Source organism: Triticum dicoccoides, chromosome 3B (assembly GCF_002162155.2).
Source record: "Triticum dicoccoides isolate Atlit2015 ecotype Zavitan chromosome 3B, WEW_v2.0, whole genome shotgun sequence".
Lineage (NCBI taxonomy): Eukaryota > Viridiplantae > Streptophyta > Magnoliopsida > Poales > Poaceae > Triticum > Triticum dicoccoides.
In genome coordinates this window covers 553,666,157-553,677,072 of record NC_041385.1, presented here as the reverse complement: position 1 = coordinate 553,677,072, position 10,916 = coordinate 553,666,157, and the positions used below count along the sequence as shown (strand labels likewise).

The following is a 10,916-nucleotide window of genomic DNA, read 5'->3' as shown; positions in this document are numbered from 1 at the left end:
TTCGTTTGTTCTCCGCTATTAGTCGCTTTGGAGTGACTCTTTGTTGCATGTTGAGGGATTGTTATATGATCTATCTATGTTATTATTGTTGAGAGAACTTGCACTAGTGAAAGTATGAACCCTATGCCTTGTTTCCTACCATTGCAATACCGTTTACGCTCACTTTTGACATTAGTTACCTTGCTGTTTTTATAATTTCAGATTACAAATACCTTTATCTACTATCCATATTGCACTTGTATCACCATCTCTTCGCCGAACTAGTGCACCTATACAATTCACCATTGTATTGGGTGTGTTGGGGACACAAGAGACTCTTTGTTATTTGGTTGCAGGGTTGCTTGAGAGAGACCATCTTCATCCTACGCCTCCTACGGATTGATAAACCTTAGGTCATCCACTTGAGGGAAATTTGCTACTGTCCTACAAACCTGTGCACTTGCAGGCCCAACAACGTCTACAAGAAGAAGGTTGTGTAGTAGACATCAGTAGCACACAAAGTGTTCCTATGGTATTCGGGAGTTGCATAATATCATAGTCTGGGGGACATGTATAAGTCATGAAGAGAGCAGTAGCAATGAAAATGTAACGATCATAATGCTAAGCTAACGGATGGGTCATGTCCATCACATCATTCTCCTAATGATGTGATCCCGTTCATCACATGACAACACATGTCTATGGTTAGGAAAGATAACCATCTTTGATTAACGAGCTAGTCTAGTAGAGGCATACTAGGGACACTATGTTTTGTCTATGTATTCACACATGTACTAAGTTTCCAATTAATACAATTCTAGCATGAATAATAAACATTTATCATGAAATAAGGAAATAAATAATAAATTTATTATTGCCTCTAGGGCATATTTCCTTCAGATACAACCATTTTTTGTGATCCTCTAACATGCGATCGAACTTCAGCTTCTCCTTTACACTTTCACAATGTCTCTTTGCATCAACAATGACCCAGGGAAGATCATCATCGGGCACATCGTCTGGTTCCTCTTGATCTTCAGCTTCCCCCGTTGCAGCATCACTGTATTCAGGGGGCACATAGTTGTCATCAGCCTCTTCTTCTTCGCTGTCTTCCATCATAACCCCTCTTTCTCCGTGCTTGGTCCAAACATTATAGTGTGGCATGAAACCCTTATAAAGCAGGTGGGTGTGAAGGGTTTTCGAGTCAGAGTAAGACCTCGTATTCCCACATATAGGGCATGGACAACACATAAAACCATTCTGCTTGTTTGCCTCAGCCACTGCAAGGACATTATGCACACCCTTAGTGTACTCGGAGGTGCGTTTGTTATCGTACATCCATTGTCGGTTCATCTGCGTGTATTATATATAATTAAGTGTGTCAAAAACCATTACAGAACATCATGGATAGACACGTGACCAAATTAATAAAAGTTCATCATCACATTAAAACCAAAGTACATACATAGTTATCATTGAACAACATATAACTCTCTAGAGCATCTAATTATACCATACATTGAAACTATGTAAAACATTTCAATGCAACAACAAATGCGATCATAATCGCAACTAACGTAACAATTGATCCAACGGCATAATGATACCAAGCCTCGGTATGGATGACATATTTTCTAATCTTTATAATCTTCAAGCGCATTGCATCCATCTTAATCTTGTGATCATCGACGACATCCGCAACATGCAACTCCAATATCATCTTCTCCTCCTCATTTTTTTTCAATTTTTCCTTCAAGTAATTGTTTTCTTCTTCAACTAAATTTAACCTCTCGACAATAGGGTCGGTTGGAATTTCTGGTTCACATACCTCCTAGATAAAAAAATCTATGTCATGTTGGTCGGCATAATTGTCATAAACACTAAATGAACCAAATAGTTATAAAAGATAATATATACCACATCCGAATCATAGATAGGACGAGGGCCGACGGAGGCGGATACCAAAACCATTGCACTATATAATAACAAACAATAATAAAAGTAAGAAAATTACACAAGTATCTATCTAAATCATACAAGTAAGAACTTTTTTCTTTTAGGAAGAACATAGCATCAAGAGGATCACCATGGTGGTGCCGGCGATGAGATCGGCGCGGGCGATCAACGGCGGTGAGGACGGGGATGGGACAGGACGGATCATCAAATCTAGACAAATCTCGAGGAAAATGGACCTTGGACAAGGAGCTTCGAGAGGAGAAAGTTTAAGTGTGGCTTGGGCATTTCATCGAACACCTCATGTGCATAGGAGGTGATCTAGAGCACCACAAAGCTCTCCCACGTCCGGCCAAAAAAAAACAGAGCACTCCACTGCTCTGCTCGCGGGCATGGGGGTATATATAGGCATCTCATTGGTCCCGATTCGTGGCTGGGACCGGGACTAAAAGACCACATCTGGTCCTGGTTCCAGCCACGAACCGGGACTAATGATTGTGGGCCAGGAGCAAGGCCCTTTGGTCCCGGTTTGTGTCTGGAACCGGGACCAGAGGGGCCAGACGAACCGGGACCAATGCCCCACGAGGCCTGGCCGCCCCCTGGCCTCACGAACTGGGACCTATGCCCCCATGGGTCCCGGTTCATGGTTGAACCGGGATTAATGGGCTTATCTGGCCTGGACCAAAGCCCTATTTTCTACTAGTGCTCTTCTCCCGCCATTCTCCTCCCGCTCCCCGCCATCCGTCCGCCATCCCGCCATGCCGCCAAAGAAGTATTCGGCCCCTCGCGTTGCTGTCGATTCCACCTAACTGAAGCATAGGAAGCCGAGGGAGCCGATGGCAAAAATGTCTGGCATGTCGAACGCTGAGTGGAGGGCGGAAGTTCAGCGCCGGGAGGCTGTCACCATTGAGCGACGAAACGGGCTCAACACCAAGAGGGCCCGGGACGCGACCACGTCAGTGGCGGCGGAGCAGGCAGAGGCGTCACGCGCGGGGATGATGAATCCGCCCGGCGGCCACGGCTCGCCGCCGCCACCGCACTGGGAGTACACACCCTCGCCTGGCTACGCCGACGGCGACGCGCATGGTGGATTCAACCCCAACATCACCTTTCCACACGACCAGCGCGTCTCACCCTCCTAGCTGAACCCCGACCAGTGCACTCCCTTGCCCGCATTCGCCAGCGTCTAGTACCCCCTTACAACTACTCGCCGCCGGCGTACACAACCTCCCTGACGATGCCTCTACACTGTGGCGCCCTGCCCTTCTCGCAAGCCTCGTCGTCACATTTCGGCAACCCTAACGCGACGGAAGCCGACATAGACGAGATCATCACAAGCGGCTCGGTCGCCGCCGCCTCCTTCCCCGGGTTCCACGCGTAAGACGACACAGTGGACACCAATGGCGACATGGACGACGAGCTCGATGAAGGCAAAGAAGATGGGGAGGAGGAAGAGGAGGAGATGGAACCGACGCCGGTGCTGGCGAGGAAAGGGAAAAAGAAGAAGCGGGGGGGCTGGACGGGCGAGCCACGCGTCAAGTGGACGTCCAAAGAAGACGAGTGCCTCGCCGAAGCATGGAAGACCGCCAGCCTCAACCCGATCACCGGCGCGATCCAGAACACCGACACGTACTGGATGCGTATCAAGTCGGCGTTCGATGAGCGCAAGCTGGTCGACCCCTACTTCGCCACCATCCACATGTAGCGTGGCCCGAAGGCCATGGCGAACCATTGGGCGATCATCCAGACGGCCTGCAATAAATGGCATGGGATCGTCGAGGAGATCGCGACTCACCTGGAAAGCGGCGCCAACGTCGAGGGTCAGATATGCACAACCGCCGGCTCTCGCTTCTTTTCGCCGTGTATGTCGCGGACACTTGTTCTTTGGTTGCGCATATGGTTCAGATGTTCACCATGTATCGCCAGGACAGCAGCGACATCGAGTTCAAGTACCTGCACATGTTCATCCGGATCGAGAAGTGCGAGAAGTGGACGAACGTCCGGCGCACCCTCGCCAAGGCCAAGGAGACGTGCAAGCCGGACGCGCCCGCCCCGGGGGTGGCGGATGGGCGCCCCAATGGCAACAAAAAGGCCAAGGCAGCCAAGGACGATGCGCCGGCTGGCGAGCGGCTGCAATTGTCGATCAAGCAATGCATCACCAACACCAAGGACCACGCTGCGAAGAGGAAGGAGAAATTGGAGGCGCGGTGGTCGACGTTGATGACGAACATCACCGTCAAGCTTGATGTACTCCGGACCAACATCGCCGCGAAGAAGAGGAACACTGACCTAGCGTTCTTGATGGGGGCGGACATGTTGACGATGGACGAGCAGGTCAAGGCGTGGTACTTGGCGGAGCGCGGCCTCATCTTGAACTAGATGTCTTCGACCACCGCGCCTACGGCCACGCTGACCCCAACGTCGACGTCCATCCCTAGGGGTGAAGCCACGCTGATGCCCAGCATAGAGGCCACGCCGACGCTGAACAGCCCGAGCACAGAAGCCACGACGACGCCGAACAGCCCGAGCACGCCGACGCCGGCGCCGGCCAGTCCCACGCCCGAGGAGCCCGTCGTTTGATGCATTCCTTTGTCTATGCATCCTTCCTTTTGAGCACCGAACTATCGTTTATGTTTGATCGCCGAACTGTGGCATGGTGATCGCCGAACTTTGTGGCAGATTGTCGTTGATCGCCGAACATGTGGCGTTTCTTTGGCAGCGGGAAAAGACAAGTTTGAATTTATGTGCGTCTTGGGGCCAAAACCTGGGGGCGCGGCTGTGAACTGTATCGCCCCCAGTGCGAAAAACCCGCCGGCGCACTGACCAGAACGCTATCGCCGGGTGCGCTGGGGGTCGAACGGCTCGAAATGCTCTTATGTTGCCACATTATTTTTGCCACACTTGTCTAACTTGAATTGCTCAAATTGTTAGCAACACTTTGGCTTGTCTAAGGGCATTTTGCCATACTTTTTGTGTTTATGACGTGTTGAGTTCACTGCTCATAAAAAAATTCTTGTTTTAAATGTGGCTAAAACCAAACATCTACCTAACATGATTAAATTTGTCTAAGCTGAGATGCGGCAAAGTGTGGCAATATGTGGCTAGAAATCAAACAGCAAGTCAAGGATGGTGGCCCGAGCTCTGGGCTTGGGCTGCCTTTGGGACGATAAGCTTCAGCAGTGCAGTGCACACAGCATCGATTTCAAAATTGTTTTTTGAATGTTGGTAGATTGACTACCAAATTCATTGATCAGTAGGGGATAAAAAACGAGCTACAAGGGTACCCAAGACAGGTGAACAGCAAGGGACTGAACACCCGCACGGCAGCATCGATTTCAAAATTGTGGAAGCTCGCTGCTCGCTGCGACGCGGCAGAGGCAGAGGCAGACACTGGGTGCTCACATTTATAGGACCGGGCAGTGCGAAAGGCGGGCAGGTGGTGCAAGGCCAAGCGATGGCATGGCACAGGGGCGCGAGAGGCGGAGGAGGAGGCACGCAGTCGCAGCGAGCGCTTGGCTTGGCTTTTGCCCGTCGCGCGCACGCAGACGCAGACGCAGGACATGAGTGGCATGTCGCTAGCTGTTGGAGCTCTGCTGCCGCCTGGCCCATGACCATGGGCTCCGCCGCGCAGGCTGTTCCAGTCCAGTCCACACACGCACATACGTGTCTGTCTGTCCGGGGTGGCCCGACCCTCCGTCGTCGCTCGCTGCCATTGATGAGGACAGCCCGGTGGCAGGTAGCCAGCCGGCCGGCCGGTCGCATGCATCATGCATGCATGCATGCACGGCGTCGGGAGTTCAGACCTGGCCCCTGGCCCTGGGGCACCGGCACCAACTCCTCGGCTTGCTAGTGGCGCATGCACGCATGGTCCAGTGGCTCGGCCAGTCGGGATGACACGCCGCGAAGTCCGTCCGTGGAGACCGGAGGTGGGTGTGGATCGTGAACTGGATTTTTCCGGCTTTATTGTTATGCGTGTTGGTGCCGGTAGCCGCTGGCCCGGTCGCCGGAGTGGTTGTGCCGGTTTATTGGCGTCCATCGCGTCTGTCTGTACGACGCAGGAAATTCGCACTTGCTGCATGTGATGTGCCCAAAACGGGGCTTTCCTTTGATCCGGTGCGGACAAGACAACGGGAGCCAAATGCAAGGTCAACTGGAAGGTGGTTTGTAGATCAAAAAAATACGATGGCCTGGGGGTGCTCAACACCGATAAATTCGCACGTGCTTTGCGGCTTCGATGGTTGTGGTATGAATGGAGCGAGCCCGGCAAATTATGGGTTGGCCTGGGAAACCCCTGCACCGTCGAGGAATTCAAGTTTTTCTATGCTTCTACGACTATCACGGTGGGAGATGGTGCCAAAACGCCTTTTTGGGACTCCCCATGGCTCCTTGGTCGCAAACCTAAGGATATTGCACCGCTCATCTTTGAGGCCTCGAAAAGAAAGAGTTGGAAGGTCCGTGAGGCCCTCAAGGGGAATGCTTGGATACTCAAGATCAACCAAGTCGCGGTTGTAACCGCAGCCCACATTCGGAAATTTTTCACTCTTTGGATGCTCCTGAATGATGTCCACCTTCATGAGCAAACCGAAGATACCATCATCTGGAAGCACGCGAACGACGGGGTATACACGGCGACCACTGCGTACGAGGCTCAATTCCTAGGCTTGACTCTTTCCCCCTTGGACCGTATGGTTTGGAAGGCATGGGCACCTCCAAAGGTTAAATTCTTTGCGTGGTTGGCAATACAAGATAGGATTTGGACCGCCGATCGTTTACAGCGACGAGGTTGGCCAAATTGTGGCCTCTGCAAACTTTGCAATAGGGAGCAAGAAACGGGTGCCCATATTTTCTTCAAGTGCCGCTTTACAATTCGGATATGGAAGTCTCTCATTGAGAGGCTTGGTCTCGCACACATAGATACATCCGAGTGGCACACGGATGAATCCGTCTACGAATGGTGGGACAAGAGAACCGACAATCGCAACCCCAACCGGCAAGCTTTGGCCTCTCTCACCATGCTTGTCTTCTGGACCATTTGGAATGAAAGAAATGCACGGGTGTTTCGTCATAAGAGTGCGCCAACGACCATTCTTTTCACTGCCATTATCGATGAGGCCAAGTTTTGGGTGACCGCGGGTGCAAAGAAATTAGAAGATATTTTTATGGGCGAGTAATTGTCATGCCATATTTGTGGGTGTTGTAAAACTCTAAACTCTATTCTCTTCTTATTTAATTGATGAGGCAAATCTTATGCCTCCGTTTCGAAAAAAAAAACGAGCTAGGACGAGAGATACATGCATGGTACCACTTGAGAGCTCTGCTCTTTGTTAACCATGCACGTGCTGGTTGGTGACCGTGTACCGCACCGTTTCTCTGCGTCTGAGCGTGAAAACATGCATGACAAGCATTCTGCAATGGCATGCCTCGTTCAGATATACTGGAGAAAATCTATCACAGTGTACGTACATGTCGCTAGTTTTTACTTGGGGTGGACGGTTTCAGAAATCTTGAGATGCTGGGGATCGGGAGACATGCCAAGCTGTTGGTTGGTTCCTGGTAGAGGGGCTTTGCGGTAATGCGCGCGCTGTAAACGTCTATAGCACCTACAGTGTCGACGATCGCAACTGTACCAGCCATGGGGGGCACACATTTTCTGGTTCGTGGAACAGTGTAGCTCCGTACTTCCTCCGTTTTTTTAGTCCGCATATAAGATTTGATCAAAGTCAAACTTTGTTAACTTTGAGTAAGTTTATAGAAAAATATATTAAGATTCACAATATGAAATCAACATTGTTAGATGCATCATGAAATTAACTTTCATACCATATAGCTTTAGTATTGTAAATGTTGATATTTTTTCCTTTAAAGTTGGTCAAACTTTATAAAATTTGACTTTAACCAAATTTTATATGCGAACTAAAAGAACGAAAGGAGTATTAATGTTGTGGCCTTTGCTCTGCGTGGTGTAGGGCAGAGTCACCACGCGCAGCTAGTATCGGTACACAGCACGCAAAGGTTCCCACGTTAAGTGTAGATCGCGGGTGCGGATCGGAGAGCATCTTTCTCTTGTCTTTCCATTTCTCACATTTTTTTCCGACAATTTTTTTTTTTAAAGCAAAGGGTAGATTTTATTAGCTCGAAAAGGAGCATCAAAAGGATACAAACTCAAAAAACACACACCCGGCCTCTGTTTAGTTATGATGCACACAACCAACACAAAGCTATGTGTGCCGAGAAAAACACGACGACAAATAGCAAAGTCATATAAGACTAAAACTATGTGTGCCGAGGAAAAAAAAACCGAAAGTGATCCGAGTCACGATCGGCAAACTACAGTAAACACTATATCAACACCAATTATCTAATGAAATCACACAGGCGACGAGGTTCTTCAACAGATGATTTTTTTCACATAACAGATGATTGCTCGATCTTTTTTTTAGTTCAACCTTTCTACACCTTAGGGTTTTAAGATGCGTGGCTCCATGTTGGGGCACCCATGGTGGAGGCATGGGGCTGGCGACGTTGGTGCGGGTGGTGGCCAGATTGCTTGGGCTGGATTTGACTTGCTCGTGCCGCGGCAAGGTGCGTGTCTCAACGGCTAGATGGTGGCCGATATCATGGGGGGATGACTAGTCGATGGTGCTCCAGGCGAAATTTCTGCTTGGCTTCCTCTGTGTCGATGATGTCGACGCCCTTTCACGTTGTTTCCTTCTTGTTGGCACCGTCGTGGAGTCCATCTTCCTTAAACCGGATCCTTGGACTCCCAATGAAAGCCTTGGATCCGCCTTGCTAGTTTGGATGGCGACCTTAAAGTCACCATCCTATTGAAGGGCCGTCTTCGAAGGCCTTCATTCCTCTGCTCATCCCCTTTAGGCTACGCACAAGCGACAGACGGTGGGCGATGGTGGTCGATGGTGCGGTGGCATGTGTGTCTATGTGGCAAAGATAATGGTAGCATCATTCAGAGGTTGCGATGTGCTGGTTCCATCATCGGTGGCATGTGACAGTTGACGTCATCTCTTTTGAGTGGAATAGATGTTGGTGTGGCTAAGGTTTTCGATCCAGCGGTCGCCTTGCTTCCATAGCCAGTTGTAATCGCTCCGCTCCTATTTATTTTTGTTTAAACTAACCTCCTGTTTTTCCGGGCTTATGCATACGAAATATGTTTGACGCACCAGTGCTTGTGGTGCATCCAGTGAACCGGACCCCCATAACACATTTTAGAATGTTCAGAAAGATCTAAAAAAATTAGCACAACATCAATCAAGGTTGTCATAAAGTTTTAAATCAAAACTCAAAACATAGCTTGGGATAAAAAAAATGACAAATTCGACACTGAATAAGTACATAACATAAGTTGGGCTTTAGATTTTACTCATTATCTCTATTAATAACAAATTTCACATTTATATATCTTTACTTATGTTTTCAATTTTTATTTGACTATTTTTTGACAACATTGATTCATATCGTGTTTGTGTCAGTATACCATTTTTTCAGATTTAAAATATTATTTTTAGATATATAACCAACATCGGGTGCGTACTGCACCATATGGGTGGGTGCACCAGATACATTTATTAGGCAAACTCGCAAGATTTATTAGATCGTCCCATCATTTATAGTGAAAGATCTTCGGGTTGGTCTGATCAGACATGACGGCCAACTCCCAATGAAAGTGTGAAGTGCGTACCTAGCAATATTGTGCCTTATGTAAGATGCACCGGATACATTCCTGCTATGCAAGATACCTGCTTGCATCCCTACCGTTGCACCAAATGCTCTTCACCTTCTTTTGGTGGACCAATTTTTTTAGGGGTTTGAATGGACCTTTTTTTTAGAAGATGGTTGGCCTGGACCTATTCTCTCTCTTTTTTCTTTTTAAGGAGTGGTTGGAGTGGACCTAATGCTCTACACCTCTGCCGCGCTAGCCCACAAGTCCACAAATATGAACACGAGGAGTAAACAAAACTCATTTCGGGCTAATAGGAGCCAACCCTTTTAAGTCAGTAGCAAATAATGGGCCAAAATGGAGGCACGAAAGCTTTGGGCCCGGTCCATCGTTCTCCGCGTAAGTGAACCGTCCATTCCAGGCCTAACACGAGCCAACCCTTTAAGTCAGTAGCAAATAATAGGCCAAAATGGAGGCACGAAAGCTTTGGGCCCGGTCTATCGTTCTCCGCGTAAGTGAGCCGTCCATTCCTCCACCCTACTGGTCTCCTCTGGAACCTTCCCCTTCCTTCCGCCCCAACCGAAACCCCCTACAAACCTCCTCGCAAGGGCCAAACACCCCCACCCCAAGCCACGAAAAACAGAGGAGAGAGAGAGGGAGAGAGAGAGAGAGAGAGCGCTCCGGAGATGTCGGCGGACGAGTTGCGGCTGGACCTGGAGGAGCTGCGGCGGCTGGAGGGCCTCGCCAAGCGTCCCCGCGTCGTCTCCCTCCTCTCCAACGAGATCCGCAGCGTCGACGCCAAGGTTTGCCTTTCCTCCCCCCACCATCCAAGCGCTCTCCGCTGATCGATTCATTCCGGCGCGCTGGGTGGACTCGGGTTTTCGTATTGAGCTGATGTCTCTCTGTTCGCTGGCAGTTGGCCTCGCGGGCTGCGCCTGTGCAGACGCAGGCGCCGCAGGCGGTGGCGGTCGCGGCGGCGGCCCCTGCCGGTCTGAGCTATGTCACGCTGGGGTCCTTCAGCTGGGACCAGGACAATGAGAAGATCAGGGTACGTTGCTGCGAGAAAGGGATATTTTTTTTTTACGATTCTTGTTCGTTGGCAATACTAATGTGCTGATTAGTTGATCGACTTCACACCATCTGGGCTCAGTGTCCAATGCTGGTTTATAAAACAAGCTTACTGTCAAAACAAAATGTTTGGCTGCTGCCATCTTAATCAATTGTTGCACGATCGATTGACTGGTAAACTAATGAAACAGTAATGATTAAGGATGCAATATATCTTCATCAGGAGTTGTTGACTCGAGGGGGG

General features: G+C 49.5%; 1 protein-coding gene across 1 annotated transcript in view; it reads left to right on the top strand.

Annotated features, from left to right (window-relative positions):
- Nucleotides 1-10,183: 10,183 nt before the first annotated feature.
- LOC119277036 (calcyclin-binding protein-like) overlaps nt 10,184-10,916 on the top strand; it is a 5,172-nt gene continuing 4,439 nt past the window's right edge. The window contains exons 1-2 of the mRNA XM_037558241.1: nt 10,184-10,407; nt 10,521-10,652. Coding sequence (XP_037414138.1) covers nt 10,291-10,407; nt 10,521-10,652 — 249 coding nt within the window. The 5' untranslated portion in view covers nt 10,184-10,290. The remainder of the gene's footprint in view (nt 10,408-10,520; nt 10,653-10,916) is intronic.